The sequence below is a fragment of the Mauremys reevesii genome, linkage group 9 (genome assembly GCF_016161935.1).
Source record: "Mauremys reevesii isolate NIE-2019 linkage group 9, ASM1616193v1, whole genome shotgun sequence".
Taxonomy (NCBI): domain Eukaryota; kingdom Metazoa; phylum Chordata; order Testudines; family Geoemydidae; genus Mauremys; species Mauremys reevesii.
Window position 1 is genome coordinate 22,949,350 of NC_052631.1, and position 16,005 is coordinate 22,965,354.

General features: G+C 41.8%; 1 protein-coding gene across 12 annotated transcripts in view; it reads right to left on the minus strand.

The window, feature by feature from the left end:
- Nucleotides 1–5,227: 5,227 nt before the first annotated feature.
- The window catches only part of LOC120372410 (lysosomal amino acid transporter 1 homolog), an 82,334-nt gene continuing 71,556 nt past the window's right edge, over nt 5,228–16,005 (minus strand). For all 12 annotated transcript variants that reach the window (XM_039489528.1, XM_039489520.1, XM_039489525.1 and 9 more), the window contains 2 exons: nt 14,799–14,984; nt 5,228–7,938 (listed from right to left, as the gene is read on the minus strand). In XM_039489528.1, coding sequence (XP_039345462.1) covers nt 7,837–7,938; nt 14,799–14,984 — 288 coding nt within the window. In that variant the 3' untranslated portion in view covers nt 5,228–7,836. The remainder of the gene's footprint in view (nt 7,939–14,798; nt 14,985–16,005) is intronic.

Below are 16,005 nucleotides of genomic sequence, written 5' to 3' on the forward strand. Positions count from 1 at the left end.
TTTTAGAACCGGTTGTCCCGCAAGGGACAACTGGTTCGAAAAGGGCTTTTATATTTAACAAAAGCCCCAGCAGCTCCCTGCCCTTCCCCCGGCCCCAGCTCACCTCACTCCGCCTCTGCCTCCGCCCCGGCTTCCCACGAATCATCTGTTCGTGAGGGAAGCCTGGGAGAGCTGAGAAGGAAGCAGCGACTTCCCGCAGGTGAGCTGGGGCAGGGGTGCAAGGAGGGCTCCAGGCGCCACACGGCTCCGGCCCGGCCCCCCGACTCCAGCCCCCCAACTCCAGGCAGCGTGCTAAGGGGGCAGGGAGCATGGAGGGGGTGTTGGATAGAGGGCAGGGGAGTTGGGGGGATGGATCAGTGTCAGGGCGGTCAGAGGGCAGAGAACAGGGGGGATTGAATGGGGGCCAAGAGTCCCAGGGGGGCACTCAGGAAGGAGCAGGGATTGGATGGGGCGACAGGGGGCAGTCAGGGGACAGGGAAGGGGGGTGGATGGGGCAGGAGTCCCGGGGAGGCATGACCCACTCATGGGGTGAGGAGGAGGGAACCGGTTGTTAATATTTTGGCAGTTCATCACTGCCCACAGGAACCCTAACCCTAGGGCGGGGTGCCCTCCCCACAGGAACCCTAACCCTAGGGCGGGGCGCCCTCCCCATAGCTGGGTAGGGTTGAGGGAAGTGTTCTGTCCCTTAGAAATGCAGCCCAAACATCATGAACAGAACTCAGCATCTGAATCAGGAAAACTTCCTGTTGCCCCCTGCAACCTTAAACAGTCTGTATAAAATATCTTGAAAAACCAAAGCATTCCAGGCTCACTCTGGATCACATTTGCTAGGCTATCAGCAATCTGAAAACCAATCACATTCCATATTTCTTAGTGCTAAGGCTCTAAAATAGGCTGCAACTTGCAAAATTAGTTAACATTTAAACAAGTTATTGAATGCCCTAGTTTTACTAGGAAGTGATAAACATGGACACCACCAGAAACACAAAATGCACAAGATATTTTTTATGCAAAGCTACATCTCTGGCAGGCTGTGAATAGGCATCTGGAACCCTCATTAGTCTCTCAAGGAAGCTATGTTTGCCCACTGGGAATCAGTCAGTCAGAAAGAGCATCAGCACAGGAAGAGCCTTCCTCAAGCACTACTTAGAATACAAACTCAAATACAATGTTGTCATTTTGTCTGCATTAGTCTTGACTAGGATATGAATGGAACAGTTACAGAACCACTGCTTCCCAGCTGGCGGAAAAAAAACCCCCCTTCCCTCTCCTTTCTTTGTAGGTAGGGCTCCACACTCATTTCTCCCTGGACAAGATTTTGAGCTGCAGCAGAAGCTTCAGAACCAAATGCTGCTTTCCTAACAAGTTAAACCAACTTGTGCCCTTTAAAAGGAATACAGAGCTTGGGAGCATTAACCAAACTCCTTAATCACACAAAAGCATAGGCAGCAACTTATATGGGCCTCTGGTGCCCGTGCTCCACCAATATTTAAGAACATGGGCCCGGCTCCACCAGTGTTTGGGCTTACCACGCTTTGAGGGCCCCCATGCTTCAGGGGGATGTGGGTTCCAGGGTAGCCTGGTGCCGGGTTGCTCACTACTGCCAGCGCCAGGCCCACTGCTGGCCCCCCAGGACCCCACATCCCCCCGAAGCATGGGGGCCCCCAAAGCACAGGCCCTGGAGTGCTTCCCCAGTCTGTCCTATGGATGGGACATCTCTGCTTGGACCCATTCTGGGCACCACCAAAAATTAGACAAATCTGGCACCCATACACACAACTGAATTATTTTATGTGAAGATTAATAATTTCCAAAATCCCTTACACAAGAAACCAGCAGGAGAAATATTTTTAGTAGAGGAAGGACTTTAGTCTGGTTACTTTGGCAGGTACTACTATAGGGCTAGATTATATAGTGGCTGATGAAATGCAGGTACTGACCAGACTGAGGGTGAAGTGCCTCAGGAAGTCTGCTGCATGGAGTAACTAACTGGGAGAAATAGGAGAATAGAATGACTAACTGCTGCTGTTGACCTCAGCATCTTATGTGTCTTTTCCTTGTTGTCACCTACTAGATTGTATTTGTGGTCTTTTGATTTTTAACTGCCTAGTAATAAACTGTGCAGTTTGAAAACATCAAAATCCTGGGCTCCTGGATTTTTTACTGTGCAAACCACAAGGCCTTGACTAATAGACTGCAGCCCTTTAAGAAAATCACAGCAAAGAGATCTGCATCTTGGAATGATGTGAGGGTACATTTATAAGGGAAGCCAAGTAACCTAAAGTGCAGTTTATGTATTTTTCCAGCTTGAACCCTGCTCTATATGTATCCAGTCAAGACCAGGGTGCCATTCAGATCTTCAAGCCAGCATGATGCAAAGCTAGTATCACATATGGCCTCAAGAAAGCCCCAGCACAGGGATAAAATGAATTTAGCATAAAATCACTAAGGATAAGGGGTGAAATATCAACTATAGACAGGGAACAAAGGAAAAAAAGAGACAGAGCCCTCCAATACTATGGTTATTGACAAATTTGCCTTCCATAAAGGTTATATGCTACCTCAGTTAAATGGACTCCCCTCCCCCCTTTTCAGTATGAATGGTAGTTCCTTTATAGCTATACAATACATAGACATGTCTTCCAACCCCCATCCTCTAAATAGTCTATAACGTCTGTAGAAAGGGCAGGGGGTACTTGGAAGACAAAATAATGGACTCTAGCCTACATACCTTACTAATATGGTGGAAACTCAGGGCAACCAGAAAAGTGAAGGCATTTCTCCCTCTGGAGCCCAGATGTCTCAATTAGAAAAGGAACTGATGATACCCAAGTACTTTACCTTCCTGTACCTCCTCAGTGTTGGCAGACAGGGTGTCATTACCTCAGCTATCTGTAGTAGTCATTACAGTAAATTAGCATAAATATTATCTCTTAATTTTATTAAAAGGAGCCATCTTTTAAGCAAGAAGAGGAGAAATTTGAGGGTTCTTCCTCATCTTGCCCTTCCCATCCTCACAGCACACACCAGCTAGTTAGAAATAAGGACAAATTAGAAAGAATTCTTTTACTCACCAGCAAGAAGAAGGGATATTGTAGATAGCTGCAAAATAGCCATTTCAGCATGCAGCTGCTTAACTCTACCCTATTTAAAAGGCCAGCCCTCCAGAAAAGCATGATGGGAAACACCCCCTATAACAAGGCAACTCCGCAGTGAGGAATGGAAATAGCAATTAAGTAATTGCTTAAGAAGAAGTAGGAAGAGTAGCCAGGTGGATTTGCTGCATATTACATCCCACAGACCTATCTATAAGGTAGTCAGTGAGGGTCACTCTTTATGAATAAATACAATTTCTCTAACATTAGCATTTCTACCTTAAGGCTTCTTATGTACTAATGGAAGCTCTACTAAATCTCACGTTTTACCCTAGGGACAATTACTACAGTAAAAGTTGGAAAAATTACTGCCTTCATCTGGGGAAAAAAGCCCTAACAGTTAAGTACAGAAGAAAATAATCTATAGGTAAGTATATAACTACCTTAGAACAGGAAAAAAACCTGGAAATTCTACATACCTGATTCTGTAAATGGGGAGTAATTACCATGTAACCACTGAGTTGTCTGGGTATTAGAGAAAGAGAACTGCTCCAATAAAGAGTCTGGTAGGTAAGAGAGCATGCCATTCTCCCATGCTTTCAAACCATTCTTAATCTTTTAATATTATGGCTATTGAACAAAGGGATGAGGAAGAGCCCTGGTCTTCTTTCAGTATGATAGCAAAAGAGGTTTGCTGAAGTGAGAAACTTCTAAGCTTCCAAGGCTGTCAGCCACTAAGAATTGTTATTTATTTGGACATCAAGGGCCCAATTCTTCCTCATATTAATGTTAATCAGAACTGTAATTGTGGATGTGAGGGCAGAATTGGACACCAGGAACCTATTGCCTGATATCTAGTGTTCTGAAGTTTTTGAGAGTCCTTTTGGAATTGGTACAGATGAGCAAGGATCTGTTGGACAATTAGTCGTGTTAGTCATGGTAAGGTGGACAAATGGAGAAACAAAATTTAAATCTCTGACATTTAAATTGAAGATAATCTCAAACATTTGTGTTTTTTGTCTGGTTTATGGCATCTGTAAGGAAAAGAGGGCTGCAGAAGCAAAAAAAAAATTACCCTCTGGAGCATTTTGGACTGCCATGGAGCTCATGTTACCTTTCTTCAGTGCTTCCATAAGTGGTTGTATAGAGTAAACATTAATTAATAGCAGCAAAGAATCCTGTGGCACCTTATAGATTAACAGACGTTTTGGAACATGAGCTTTCGTGGGTGAATACCCACTTCGTCGGATGCATCCGACGAAGTGGGTATTCACCCACGAAAGCTCATGCTCCAAAACATCTGTTAATCTATAAGGTGCCACGGGATTCTTTGCTGCTTTTACAGATCCAGACTAACACGGCTACCCCTCTGATTAATTAATAGGAATAGGGAGCTCTGAGATCATAAAGGAGTCAAGCAGCAGCAGCAGCTTTTGCCTGATGTTTCCTATGGCTGTAGCTAAACCACTTATTCTAGGCTATTTTGACAGTTTGGGAGGGGACATAAAAACAATTTTAGAAAATTTGCAAGGACAAACTTCAGGAGATGGTCAGAGGCAGTTCAGTATCTGCCTGCTTTATTGACACAAGTAATTAGAAACACTGCGCAATGACCTTGGAGGTCACTCAGATTTAGGCTGAAGAGAGTTAGTTTAGGTAGGTATGCCCTATGACAAGATTCACGCTGAGAGTTTAACTGTACAGGGAGCCCTAGAGACATTTTAGATGCCTCCTTTAGTTAATCAGGTTTCATGACAGTAAATAAGAAAACAATGCTATTAATCTTGGATTACAAGAAGCGTCGGGGAAGAATTAGTGGGACAGAGCAAGGAGATTAAGTCAGCTTTCTTCTCTTACCCAAGTAGCTATGCTGGATGTTACATGCGTTATTTCACACTCTCTTTCAAATTAACAAACAAGAAATAGTCCAGGACAGATCCTTATTTGGAGTATATTCCACTGATTTCAACAGAGCTATTCTGATCTACATCAGTGAAGGATCTGTCTTGGAAAACAGAATAACCATGGGATTGGCAAAAGAGATGATCAGTGCACTGATTGAACTGAATCCCTATATATTAATATGAAATAAAACACAGTTAGAAATACATGATAAATAACTATTTATTTGGTTAACAGTTACAGCAAAAGATTTACCTTGACACCTATTTTTATCAAAGGAAACGTATTCAATTAAAACGATAGTGTCCTAAATATATACACATGTGCACGCACACACAATAAATAATGACAATATTTAATATTGTTATATATTAAGATGTTAAATTATCTTTCAATAGTCCTAAACTAAATCACAGTAAATTTTGTATCACCTATATTTGGTTGTTTCAATAAACCACGGCAATATAGACTCAGTACACACAACACAAAACAGGATTACATACAGTAATGAAAAGGAAAGATAATCCTTGAAGCAATGATGCAAAAACAAATGTTAACTGCATTAAAAAGTAACAAGATACGGTTTAAATCACCAGCAAGGGAAGATTTTTGGGTAATCTCTTAAATACAGCATATAAATCTACAAGTAAGACAAATTGTTTCTGAATTTATGCACTGGAAAGGTCAAATTCTAACCCACTCTCCCAACAGTTTAAGAAATCAGGAAGTATACATACTCATCTCAAGTATGCACTAAGGGCCTGATTCTGCAAACTTCTCCAAGCAGACTGATCCCAGGTGCCCACACAAAGCCCCACTAAAGTCAAGTGAAGTGTCTTGCCTAATTAGGGTATGGATCTTAAAAGCACTTGGAGGAATACTTACAAGATACTCATTGGGATAATTCCACTGGCACACTACTTCAGCATTTCTTAGCTGTTGTGGCAACTTTAAAACCACAAACCAAAACCCTAAATTATTGCTGAGTAAGAAAGATATGTTAATTACACTGACAGGGAATATTTACTGTATCACATACAATATTACACAATATAGAACTGTTGCAACTATTTAGAGTACATACAATGCTATTTTGTGCTACCTACAATATGTAATATTATCATACTATCCTCAAAGTCTTAGGTTTTGTGGACTAATCATTGATTTTTAACTTGCTCTAACAAGGTCACAGAATGTAGTTAACGTTCACATAGAACACTGCTGCAGTAATTAGATCATTCCAACTTCAATTGGAGATTTTATGTTTTAATTTAAAAATTTGATCTTTAACTTGTTTTTAGAAGTAATACTTAAACTCTAGTGAAAGGTTACAGAGGTGAACAATTAATTTTTGATTTTTAGTCTGTACATTTGACAGCACTTACCGTATAGACAGTTTCCCTACAGTTACATGTTTTTCTCATTTTATACAGGTGTCACAAAGCAAGACAGAAAAGGATTTAAAATTTAGAAAATGTAAAACCACAAAATTTAGCAGGGGAACTCAGGGGCAGATGTAATAACTGAAACTATTCTTTTGTAAATTGGATATGTTTCAAATTGAGTGTCCCTTTTAACATAGTTATCAGAATTTATACAAAAGGAAAATGCTGAATAATCCATATGAAGAGAGACAAGATTTAGACTTTTCAAAGGGTGAGAATTCTTTTGTTGACAAACTTATGGCAGTTTTTGTCAGCAAAAAAGTTTAGTTACTCTTCAATACACATTTTGGATAAAATGGTTTATTTATCCTTGTCTGTATTGCTCAAAGTATATTAAAGACATGCCTCCCAGTAATCCTGCATTTGCAAAAAAAAATGCAGTCAGTCTTTTATCTCTAATTTCTAATGATTAGACCATATGTGTGCAGAAGGCTGAAAAGAGAGGAAGGTTGTGCAAAATGTAGATATACAGTAATTTATAAGTACATTCCACACAACATGCACTAAACAGGTATTATCTTAATGAAAGTACCATGCACACACCAAGAAGAGAACAAATGCGGGAGTAAAATTCTGTACTAGATTGTGTGTGAATTCCTAATTATTTTAATGGGAATTATATGAACAGACCCATTACATGTGCTTATGCATTCAAAATTTGGCCTTTGGATTAAAATCACTCAATTAAAGGCATTTAAAGGCTTCATTCTCCTCTTGAGGTGGATGAAATTCAGCCCTGTATGGAGAGCCCACACAAGGCCTATGCATGACCCTATTCTAAAGGCTTAAAAAACCTTAAGTGATATGTATGCCTTGAAAGGACTTGTGGCACGTGGGTGAATTTCAGCTGGTGACTTTATAGTTCCATGTTATCATTAATGAGCTATATATGTGTATCTTCAAAATATAGACCTGCTGTTTACATATGGTGGCAGGATTAAAAATGTTCACATGACCTTAGCATTTACAGTTTAGTTATACTACCTTTTGCTGCAACAGCTTGCTAGGTTGAGAAATATCTGCATTGAATTACAATAGTATTATCCAGCACTCTTCTGAGTTACTTTACAATATGGAATATACCATGAGATCATATATTCTAGGTATTTCTAGAGCACTCCTCACTGTAGAACACAACACATTGCAGGAGACAAAAGACTAAAATGGGATAATTCAGAAGAAAATGTGTTGATTACATGTGCCATCTTAGCACCCACTGTACAGTAGACATTAAATAATATTTTCTTTTGTAGTATCTTCACAATATTACAAGAACAAGCCACTGACAATAAGCTTGGTCCCTATGCAATTTTAATCTTTACTCTGTGAAAAATCTTCAAGTTCTCCAAATGTAAACTTTATTGAAAAAATAACCGTATATAGAGACAGAAACGTTATGAATCCTCTTCATTCACAAGTAATGGTTCCACTTCCAATGCCACTAAACTGGGTCTCCTCTTGTTCTGTTTGCGATACATAATAAATTGTGCAGTCATCTGGATATTTTGGGTAAGGAAATGAACAACATGAGATATAAAGATGTCATTTTCTGCTCTTTTAAGAACAAAAAAATTGCCAGACAGGATGAAAACCAGCCATCCATCTAGTCCATCAACCAGTCTCGGGCAGTGATCACTTCAATTCTTCAGGTGAAGGTTCAAAACTCTCTACAGAAGATTACTATGCCTATAATGTTTCTTCCTAGCTAGTTAATGGCTAGTTTATGCTCTGATGCATGAGGGTTTATATCCATATTTTTAATTTGAACTGTGGACATTTCTAAACCATACGTGTGTAATCCTTCAAATCCTGTTTCACGTGTTCTCAATTATATCTTACAGCAATGAGTTAGTCAGTTTTACCAGTGTGGTGGTCTGGAAATTTAAGATTACTATCTTGTTGGCAGTATTCAGAATTTTTTTTAACTCCAAGTGACAGAATACATTAAATTCAGATATCCTCAGTTATGATGATCAAATTAATACACATTGGACCAGATCCTGGTGCTCATTCTGGCCCCTATATATGTCACCGGTGACTTGCAGCAGTATAAAGAAGCCACAATGACCCCCAGGTGAAAGCTCCAGCACAGGAGCAGTGTATGACTGACATTGCCCTACACTGTACTCCTTCCACCCGTAACCACAGGCAGAGGGCTATGCTGGGGATGGAACCATAGAGAGCATTTTAGAGGCATGACGGAGAGTGGCCACAGTGCTTTGCACTTGGCCTGGTTTGGGCTGCAAAGCAGGCCATAAGCAGATGAAGGGAGCCACCATAAATGAGAGCAGCCCTTGGGGGCCTGCTCTAACTTACTGTAGGGGCTACTCTGATCCCTAGCCACACCCAGAATCTGGGAGGCACAGAGACAGCTTAAAGATATCTTTTCCCCCCTCCCTCTAGGCTGCACGTTCTGTACTGTGCCTCCTGGAGGTGCAGCACAAACTCTAACCCCGTATATACAAATTTGCTCACTTTAAAACACTCCTTTCTTAGCATGGTAAAGGGGCAGAACCATGAGGAGAGAACCCGGCTTTCCAGTCACTTTGTGCTAGAGGTTCAATTAAACAATGCATATTTAGTTTAATGTATTAGTATAACAGTAGTGCATCATGGCTCCAACTGGGAGATCAGGGTGCCACTGTGCTAGGCACTAAACACATGCTCAGTAAGAGATGGCCCCTACCCCAAAATAGTTTCCAAGCCAAATAAACAAGACAGAAGGTGGGAGGAGAAACCCAGACAGGCACTGAGAGGTGACTTGCCGTAGGTGACATGGCAGGTCAGGGCAGAGCTGTGGAATAGAATCCAAGGCCAACTCCCAGACCAGCATCTCATCTACTAGACCAGTGGTTTTCAATCTTTTTTTCATTTGACCTCAAAAAATTTTCAAATGGAGGTGTGAACCCCTTTGGAAGTCTTAGTCTGTGGACACACCTAGGGGTCTGTGAACCACAGGTTGAAAATCACTGTATTAGACCAAACTACCATTAGTGTTTATATCCAACTTTGAAGGGGTTTTGAAGGAGGAGGAGAAGTGGATGGGATCAGGAAGGAAATTTCTGTCATAGGGACCTGCATGAAAGAGGAAAATTGATACAAGGGGGCATCTGTTTACCAGGTATCTTCACGCACACAGTACAATGCAAGCCCTTATTCATACCGCTTTAGGTAAGACGGTCATACTACCACTATACTTCAAATCCCATTTTACAAATGAAAGAGAGTTGCTCTGGGAGGAAACCTGGCACATCAGATCTCCACTGGGAACACTTTAAACAAGTTAAAATAACTTGTCTAGTAGACCGTAGCAGTGAGACGTTTGAAGCTCAGGCATGCTGCTATGTCAAAAAATGTTATTCCCATAGATGCTTCCTGGAAGGTGCGGGTGGGTAGGGAGGCAATTCTCTACATCCTAGGCACAGCCCCACGAATCACCCTGCTTTCCCAAAGCTTTACAATACCCCACCTTTGGAGTCCCTTCCAGCTAAAGACTAGTCAGGATTTCCTTCAGAGACAGTAGATAAGCACTCTTATTCACTGCTGTATTAAACATGGGGCTCTCTCCCTGATTAGAACTGAGCAAGTTAGCCGCATAGCACTTCTGGCTACTGTAGGTCAGGAAACCAAGAGACCAGGATTTTGATAGGACCTCATCCTGCAAGAGACTGAGCACCTTCTGAGGGTGCTGAGTGCTTTCATCTCCTGATGAAGCATTAAGAGCTCTTGTGGGACTGAGTCCTTCCACCAGTGTGAATAAGGAGTTACTCCACTGAAATCAGGCCATAGATCTGGGAGTTGGGACAAAGGTGAATCTCCTGCATGCCAGCACAGACTATCATACTTTGCCCATGACCATTACCTGCCTGGTGGCCTGTTTTGTTTAATGAGATGAAGAGCATGGGAAGGAACCAATTCCAAATAACTTGCACTGTATAATTTCAGATCAATATTTCCAGCACATATTTTTATTACTAGGTGCACTTATTTGGGGATTTAAAGAATAAAATTAAAGACCGCTAAAGCTCTTTTATATGGAAGCATGCTTACTGTTCATGTCCATAACTTTCTCAATGAAAACGAAGGCCTGAGCATGCAGACAGCTTGGCTGGCTCACAGCCATACTAAATAGACAGAACCAAGTCTTGGACAGTCACTGTGAACTAATGGGTCAAAAATTTGTTTTCTAAGTATATAAAGATATTAATGTGCAATATGTGATATATGAAACCATCCTGAGAAAAACAGATGCTGAGAGAGGAGAAAGTTGTATGCTCAGTTGGGAAACTGCCCTTGCTGAATTGCCAGGTCAGGCTTAGATTCTCTGCATGATGTAATTGAATTACAACGCAATGATGTTTTGTAAAAGTATATAATGAATTCCAAACGGTTGCCCAGCAAATCACAAGAGGCAGGACTGATAAGACTCTGGCTATTGTTGCTTAGCTCTGGCTGACTATACTTATTTTTGGCCCTCTCGTAACAATGTAATCTGCGAATAACTACATTTCAATGTAGTTTGCTGACAAAGGCCGGACTTAATGTACTGCATGTCAAATAAAACAGAGATGGGGGGGGGATCTCTGTCCTAGGGTCTGTCTAATCTAGGCAAAAGGCATTGTTTTGGGGATTCAATTAAAAGGTTCAAATGGGGCTGGTTGGGAGATTTCAAGATGGAAACCTAATGGCCCAATTCTGTCCATCCACATGGGTAGATCTCCCACTGAATTAAATCTCCAGGGAAATCAGTTGCTGCATCCATGTGTTTGAGGGCAGAACTGGGCATTAACTATTCTAATATTTGGCATTTTATAGTACTTTATGATGAAGTTAAAGTAACTGCACATTCAGCCAAACTCTTATGCCAACCAAACCCTGTACCTCAACCAAAAGCCAGTGAAGAGTCATGACTCTTCCAATGTCCCTAAATATGAAACAAACCTGGACCACTGGGAAGAAAGTTCCAGGATCCCACTTGATCTACGGCAGGGGTCCCAATGCGGGCACCATGGCGCCCGCGGGGGCATCTAAATGCACCTGCGTCCTGGCTGGCGGTTGAGCATCCGCCGAATTTCTGCGGCATTTCGGCGGCGACGCCTCTCGATGACGCTGCTTGCTGAAGACAAGCGACATCATTGAGAGATGTTGCCGCTGAAATTCGGCGGCATTTCGGCGGATGCTTTGCCATTGCCACGGTCCTTCGTCTGGCGGGCGCCAGATGAAAAGGTTGGGGCCCACTGATCTATGGAGAATGCCCTCCCCCAGCCATTTCAGTCTAGGCACTAGTCTCTTGGCTAACTTCAGCTGCCCATGCAACAGACATATGTGCAAAAATTCTATAGAAGTCAGTTATGGAGTAACTGGCTGACAGGGGAAGCATAATCCTAACCCAGTCAGTTAGAGGTTGGTTTTGTCCTTGCTGCTTTGTATCCCAACTAATATAACTGTGGATGTTCTCAGAAATTAACTACCAGAAAAGAAAGTTAATCACTCAAAGGTAGTGATTATACACAACTGAGACACCTCTTCTCTTCTGAAGATTGGGAGATTTCTATTCGAACTCCCTCTGTTCCCAACAATCAAGAAAGATCCTGCTTATCTCTTTCTGATTTACTCATGACTGTCTAATGTGGTGTGTGAGTTTGCTAGCATTTTCTGCAACAAACAGTAATGAAGCTCTTTTTGGAAAGCACTTATTTCCATATCTTGAGGATGTCTCAAGGCAGGAGGTCTGCTGTTGTTTCTCCTTTTCTCTTGATTACAAAGTTTCTTAAAATTCCCCAAGCCAGGTTGGAAGCATCTGTTTTCAATATAATTTGAACTGGAGGACTACTAGTAGGATTGGATTCAGACTCTAATCAAGTCAAAACTGAGAAATGAATGTCATGTGCACACAAGCATTGCGATTCTGGGCAGTTTGTGGCCAATATCAGAGTTCCTCTTAGGAATACATGATGGAAGGGCATGTAAAAATAGGTACTGTCGTGGTAATCAGCATCAAATTCTGATTTTCCTTTTTGCAAATACAGGCAATTTTATGTTCCCAGCTAAGGCCAAAAATCTCAGGGCTTTGTTTAGGGCACGAAAGCCATGTATGTCCAAACCAGGGCAAAGAGCCATGAAAGGTAACAGTCTGCTCATGCTAGAAAAATATGTCATCAGTAATAGAACTACACCTCTTAATTTCAAAACAGGCAGTTATCCTCAGTAGTGTATTACCACTGTAGTGAAGTTCTGTGTTCATGTTGTGAAGGACCTTTTACTAGAACTTCATGTCTTTGGATGCACAGAGCAGGGTTGGCTATCCTGAGTGAAGAAGCGTGTTAGTCAATCTGGAGTTTTAACAAACACTGTGTATGTATACTTTTTTTTGCTTCTCTCTTTTTTTTTTTCTTTTTCCCAACAACTTTTTTTAAATATTGTATCCCTCTTCCTCGTTAATTTGAGCTACTGACTTGAAGTTCTCAATCCAGACAGGTCAGGAATACCTCCTTTAAATGCTAATGCTTAGAGAAATGAAAGCTGGAAAATCCAGGCTCTGAGTTCCATACAATTATGGTTTGGAATTCTGTATTGACTCAATTGTTGGGATCTCAGTAGTAGCCAGTAATCCACAGAACCTTTCATTTAATATTAAGCAGGGAGGGCCTTGTGTACCAAAACTCATCCTACAGTTCTACTGTGTGCAGTTGCTTAAAGTAGTACAGTAATGGAAGAGGTTAGTTCACATGAAACTATTCTGCTGTGACAAAACCAAGGCTATGTCTACACTACTGTGGTAAGTCGACCTACATAAGAACATAAGAATGGTCATACTGGGTCAGACCAAAGGTACATCTAGCCCAGTATCCTGTCTTCCGACAGTGGCCAGTGCCAGGTACCCCAGAGGGAATGAACAGAACAGGTAACCATCAAGTGATCCATCCCCTGTCGCTCATTCCCAGCTTCTGGCAAAGAGGCTAGGGACACCATTCCTGCCCATCCTGGCCAATAGCCATTGATGGACCTATCCTCCATGAATTTATCTAGTTCTTTTTTTAACCCTGTTATGGTCTTGGCCTTCACAACATCCTCTGGCAAGGAGTTCCACAGATTGACTGTGCGTTGTGTGAATAACGTAGGTGGAGTCAACATACCTTAGGTTGAGTTACCACGGGGTCTACATCGTGGGGGGTCAATGGGAGAAAATCTCCCGTCAAATTATCTTACTCTTCTTGTCAGGGGTAGAGTACAGGGATCGACTGGAGAGTGATCTGCTGTTGATCTGGTGGGTCTTCACTAGACCCGCTAAATCGACCACTGGTGGATCGATCTCAGAGCACAGATCCAGGCTGTAGTGTAGACCTGCCCCAAAGCTCCTCCTTGGATGTGTTGCACTTAAATTCATAAAGCTACTAAATAGGAGCCAAAATTCAATTTAAAATGGGCTGGTTTTCCTACAACTTGCTGTATTCTTTGACTGGCTTTATAGACAAAACATGGAATTTTAACTGGCAAGGATAATGGGGTAGATAGTTATACAGATGGTGAGTGGTAAGACCAACAAATATGTTACCATTCACTAGACTTATGAAACAAAGGCTCAATATTGTTCAACAATTTGCAATCAATAAGAACAATCATCTTCCTAGAATGAGTGCACATATATAGCAATAACTAGCACACTGGAAACGCACACAATACAAATCCTAATTAAGAGAGTTCATTTAAGACCAAGTTCTTTCTGTCTGTTACAGCAGCCTGGCACGCTAACCCATGTTGTAATGTGCGCTATTGTGCATGATTCTTCAAGCATAGTAACTGACTTTAAGATACACGTAAATGCATGGGTGCATATGTTTGTACCCCTGGTGATGCACTTAGTTTTATGGGCAACTGCACTGTATGTTCACTACATATTATGTTTTCAAAAATATCTTAATATGCTTCATGTTTGTCCTTTACCTCTAGATGAGTCTGGAAATAAACTAATTTAACATACCTTTAAAAATGGGCCAGTTTCAGTTATAATCTGGCTTGTGCACTTGGAAATACTTTTTGTGCGTTTCTCAGGTATTAAACACACATTAGCCATGCACAAATGGGAGGGTCATTGCGCACGCCTTAAACTGAAAATTTGGTCTACTGTATATTGATTACAAAAAGTAAAGCTATCCAATGTAGCTTTTATTTGGATACCTTATTCAGATTTACTGGTCCTTTTATAGAACTGGGCAAATCATTTTAAAAAAGATGACGTGTCACAATCAGTTTAGATGCAGAATAAAAACCGTATAAAATACCAATTCAATCTCAAATTATCCAATATTTACAAACACACATTTGAGAAACTCTTGCTCTAACTGAAAAAGGATACAAAAATATCTAGAAACAGAACTCCAAAGCTCCCAATGAGCCATGGAAGATGGTGTAAAAAGTAAAGGTTTCTGAGAGATTCAGCTGCAGGCATCTTTAAAACAAGGCTTAGTCCATAAGTACAGTTTCCCATCATGACTAATGCAAACAGCAGGTAAGATGTGCCTTCCGTGGATCTTCTTTGGAACTACAAATAAATATAAAAAAAATGTGATAGGAAAATAAAAGTTGTCACATATATTACAGTGACCAGTTATGGATATTTTCCAGTTATTTTACTTTCTAACATGCCCCCACAATTTCAAACACTTATTCTTTTCCAGTTAGAAAACATTTACCTATGGTTCTAATTCTTCTGCCTCCATTAGATCTATTACTTTCTGCATGAGAATAATCGAAATCAGTAGTAATGTGCATAGTTCTGGGGAATAATGCATGTTAACTCCTGTAGCTGCAAAGCAGAATGGGACTCTAGCGCATTATAAAATGTTACTGTTTATTTCTTCAGAAATCTGTTACTCCTTCACTTTCTCCAGTGGAGCATTTTGAAAATGCTGTAATAGTTTAGTTCAGAGAGGCCTGCTGGACTGGAAATAAACTGCAGTTCACTGTGCCAAGTCTTTTTCAAAGTAAGATCAAAATGCATTCCAATGCCTGTCGTTCTCTGCATATATAAAATCTTTCACTCATTGATAAAGCTAAGATTGAGTCACGGGTACTTTTGGTAAAAGTCATGGACAGATCACGGGCCATAAAAATTTCTGGGGCCCCGTTGCTCCGGGGAACCCCTGCTGGGGAGGGGGGGGACCTGCCCTAGTGCTGGGGGTTGACTGCCCCCCGGCTGCTGCTGCCAGGGACTGCTCTCTGGATGCTGCTCCGGCCACCCGGGGACTGCTGCTGCTTGGGCAGTTCCTAGGGCATCCTCAGGACCACTGCTAAGGCACTCCTCAGAGCCAGCCACACTGGTGGCTATTCTGCTGCCCGGGGCCGCAGCAGTGGCTGGTGAAGCTGGCCCCAGGACTGCTGCTCAGATGCTCCATGGGGCCGCCCCCAGGACCAGATGCTGCTTGTGTAGTCCCAGAGCCAGCTGCCTGGGGCTGCCCGAGCGGTGGCTGGTTCAGCTGGCTCCGGGATGGTGCCCAGGAGTGCTGCTCAGGTGCTCCCTGGGGGCCGCCCCCAGGACCGCTGCTCAGGCAGTCCGCAGGACC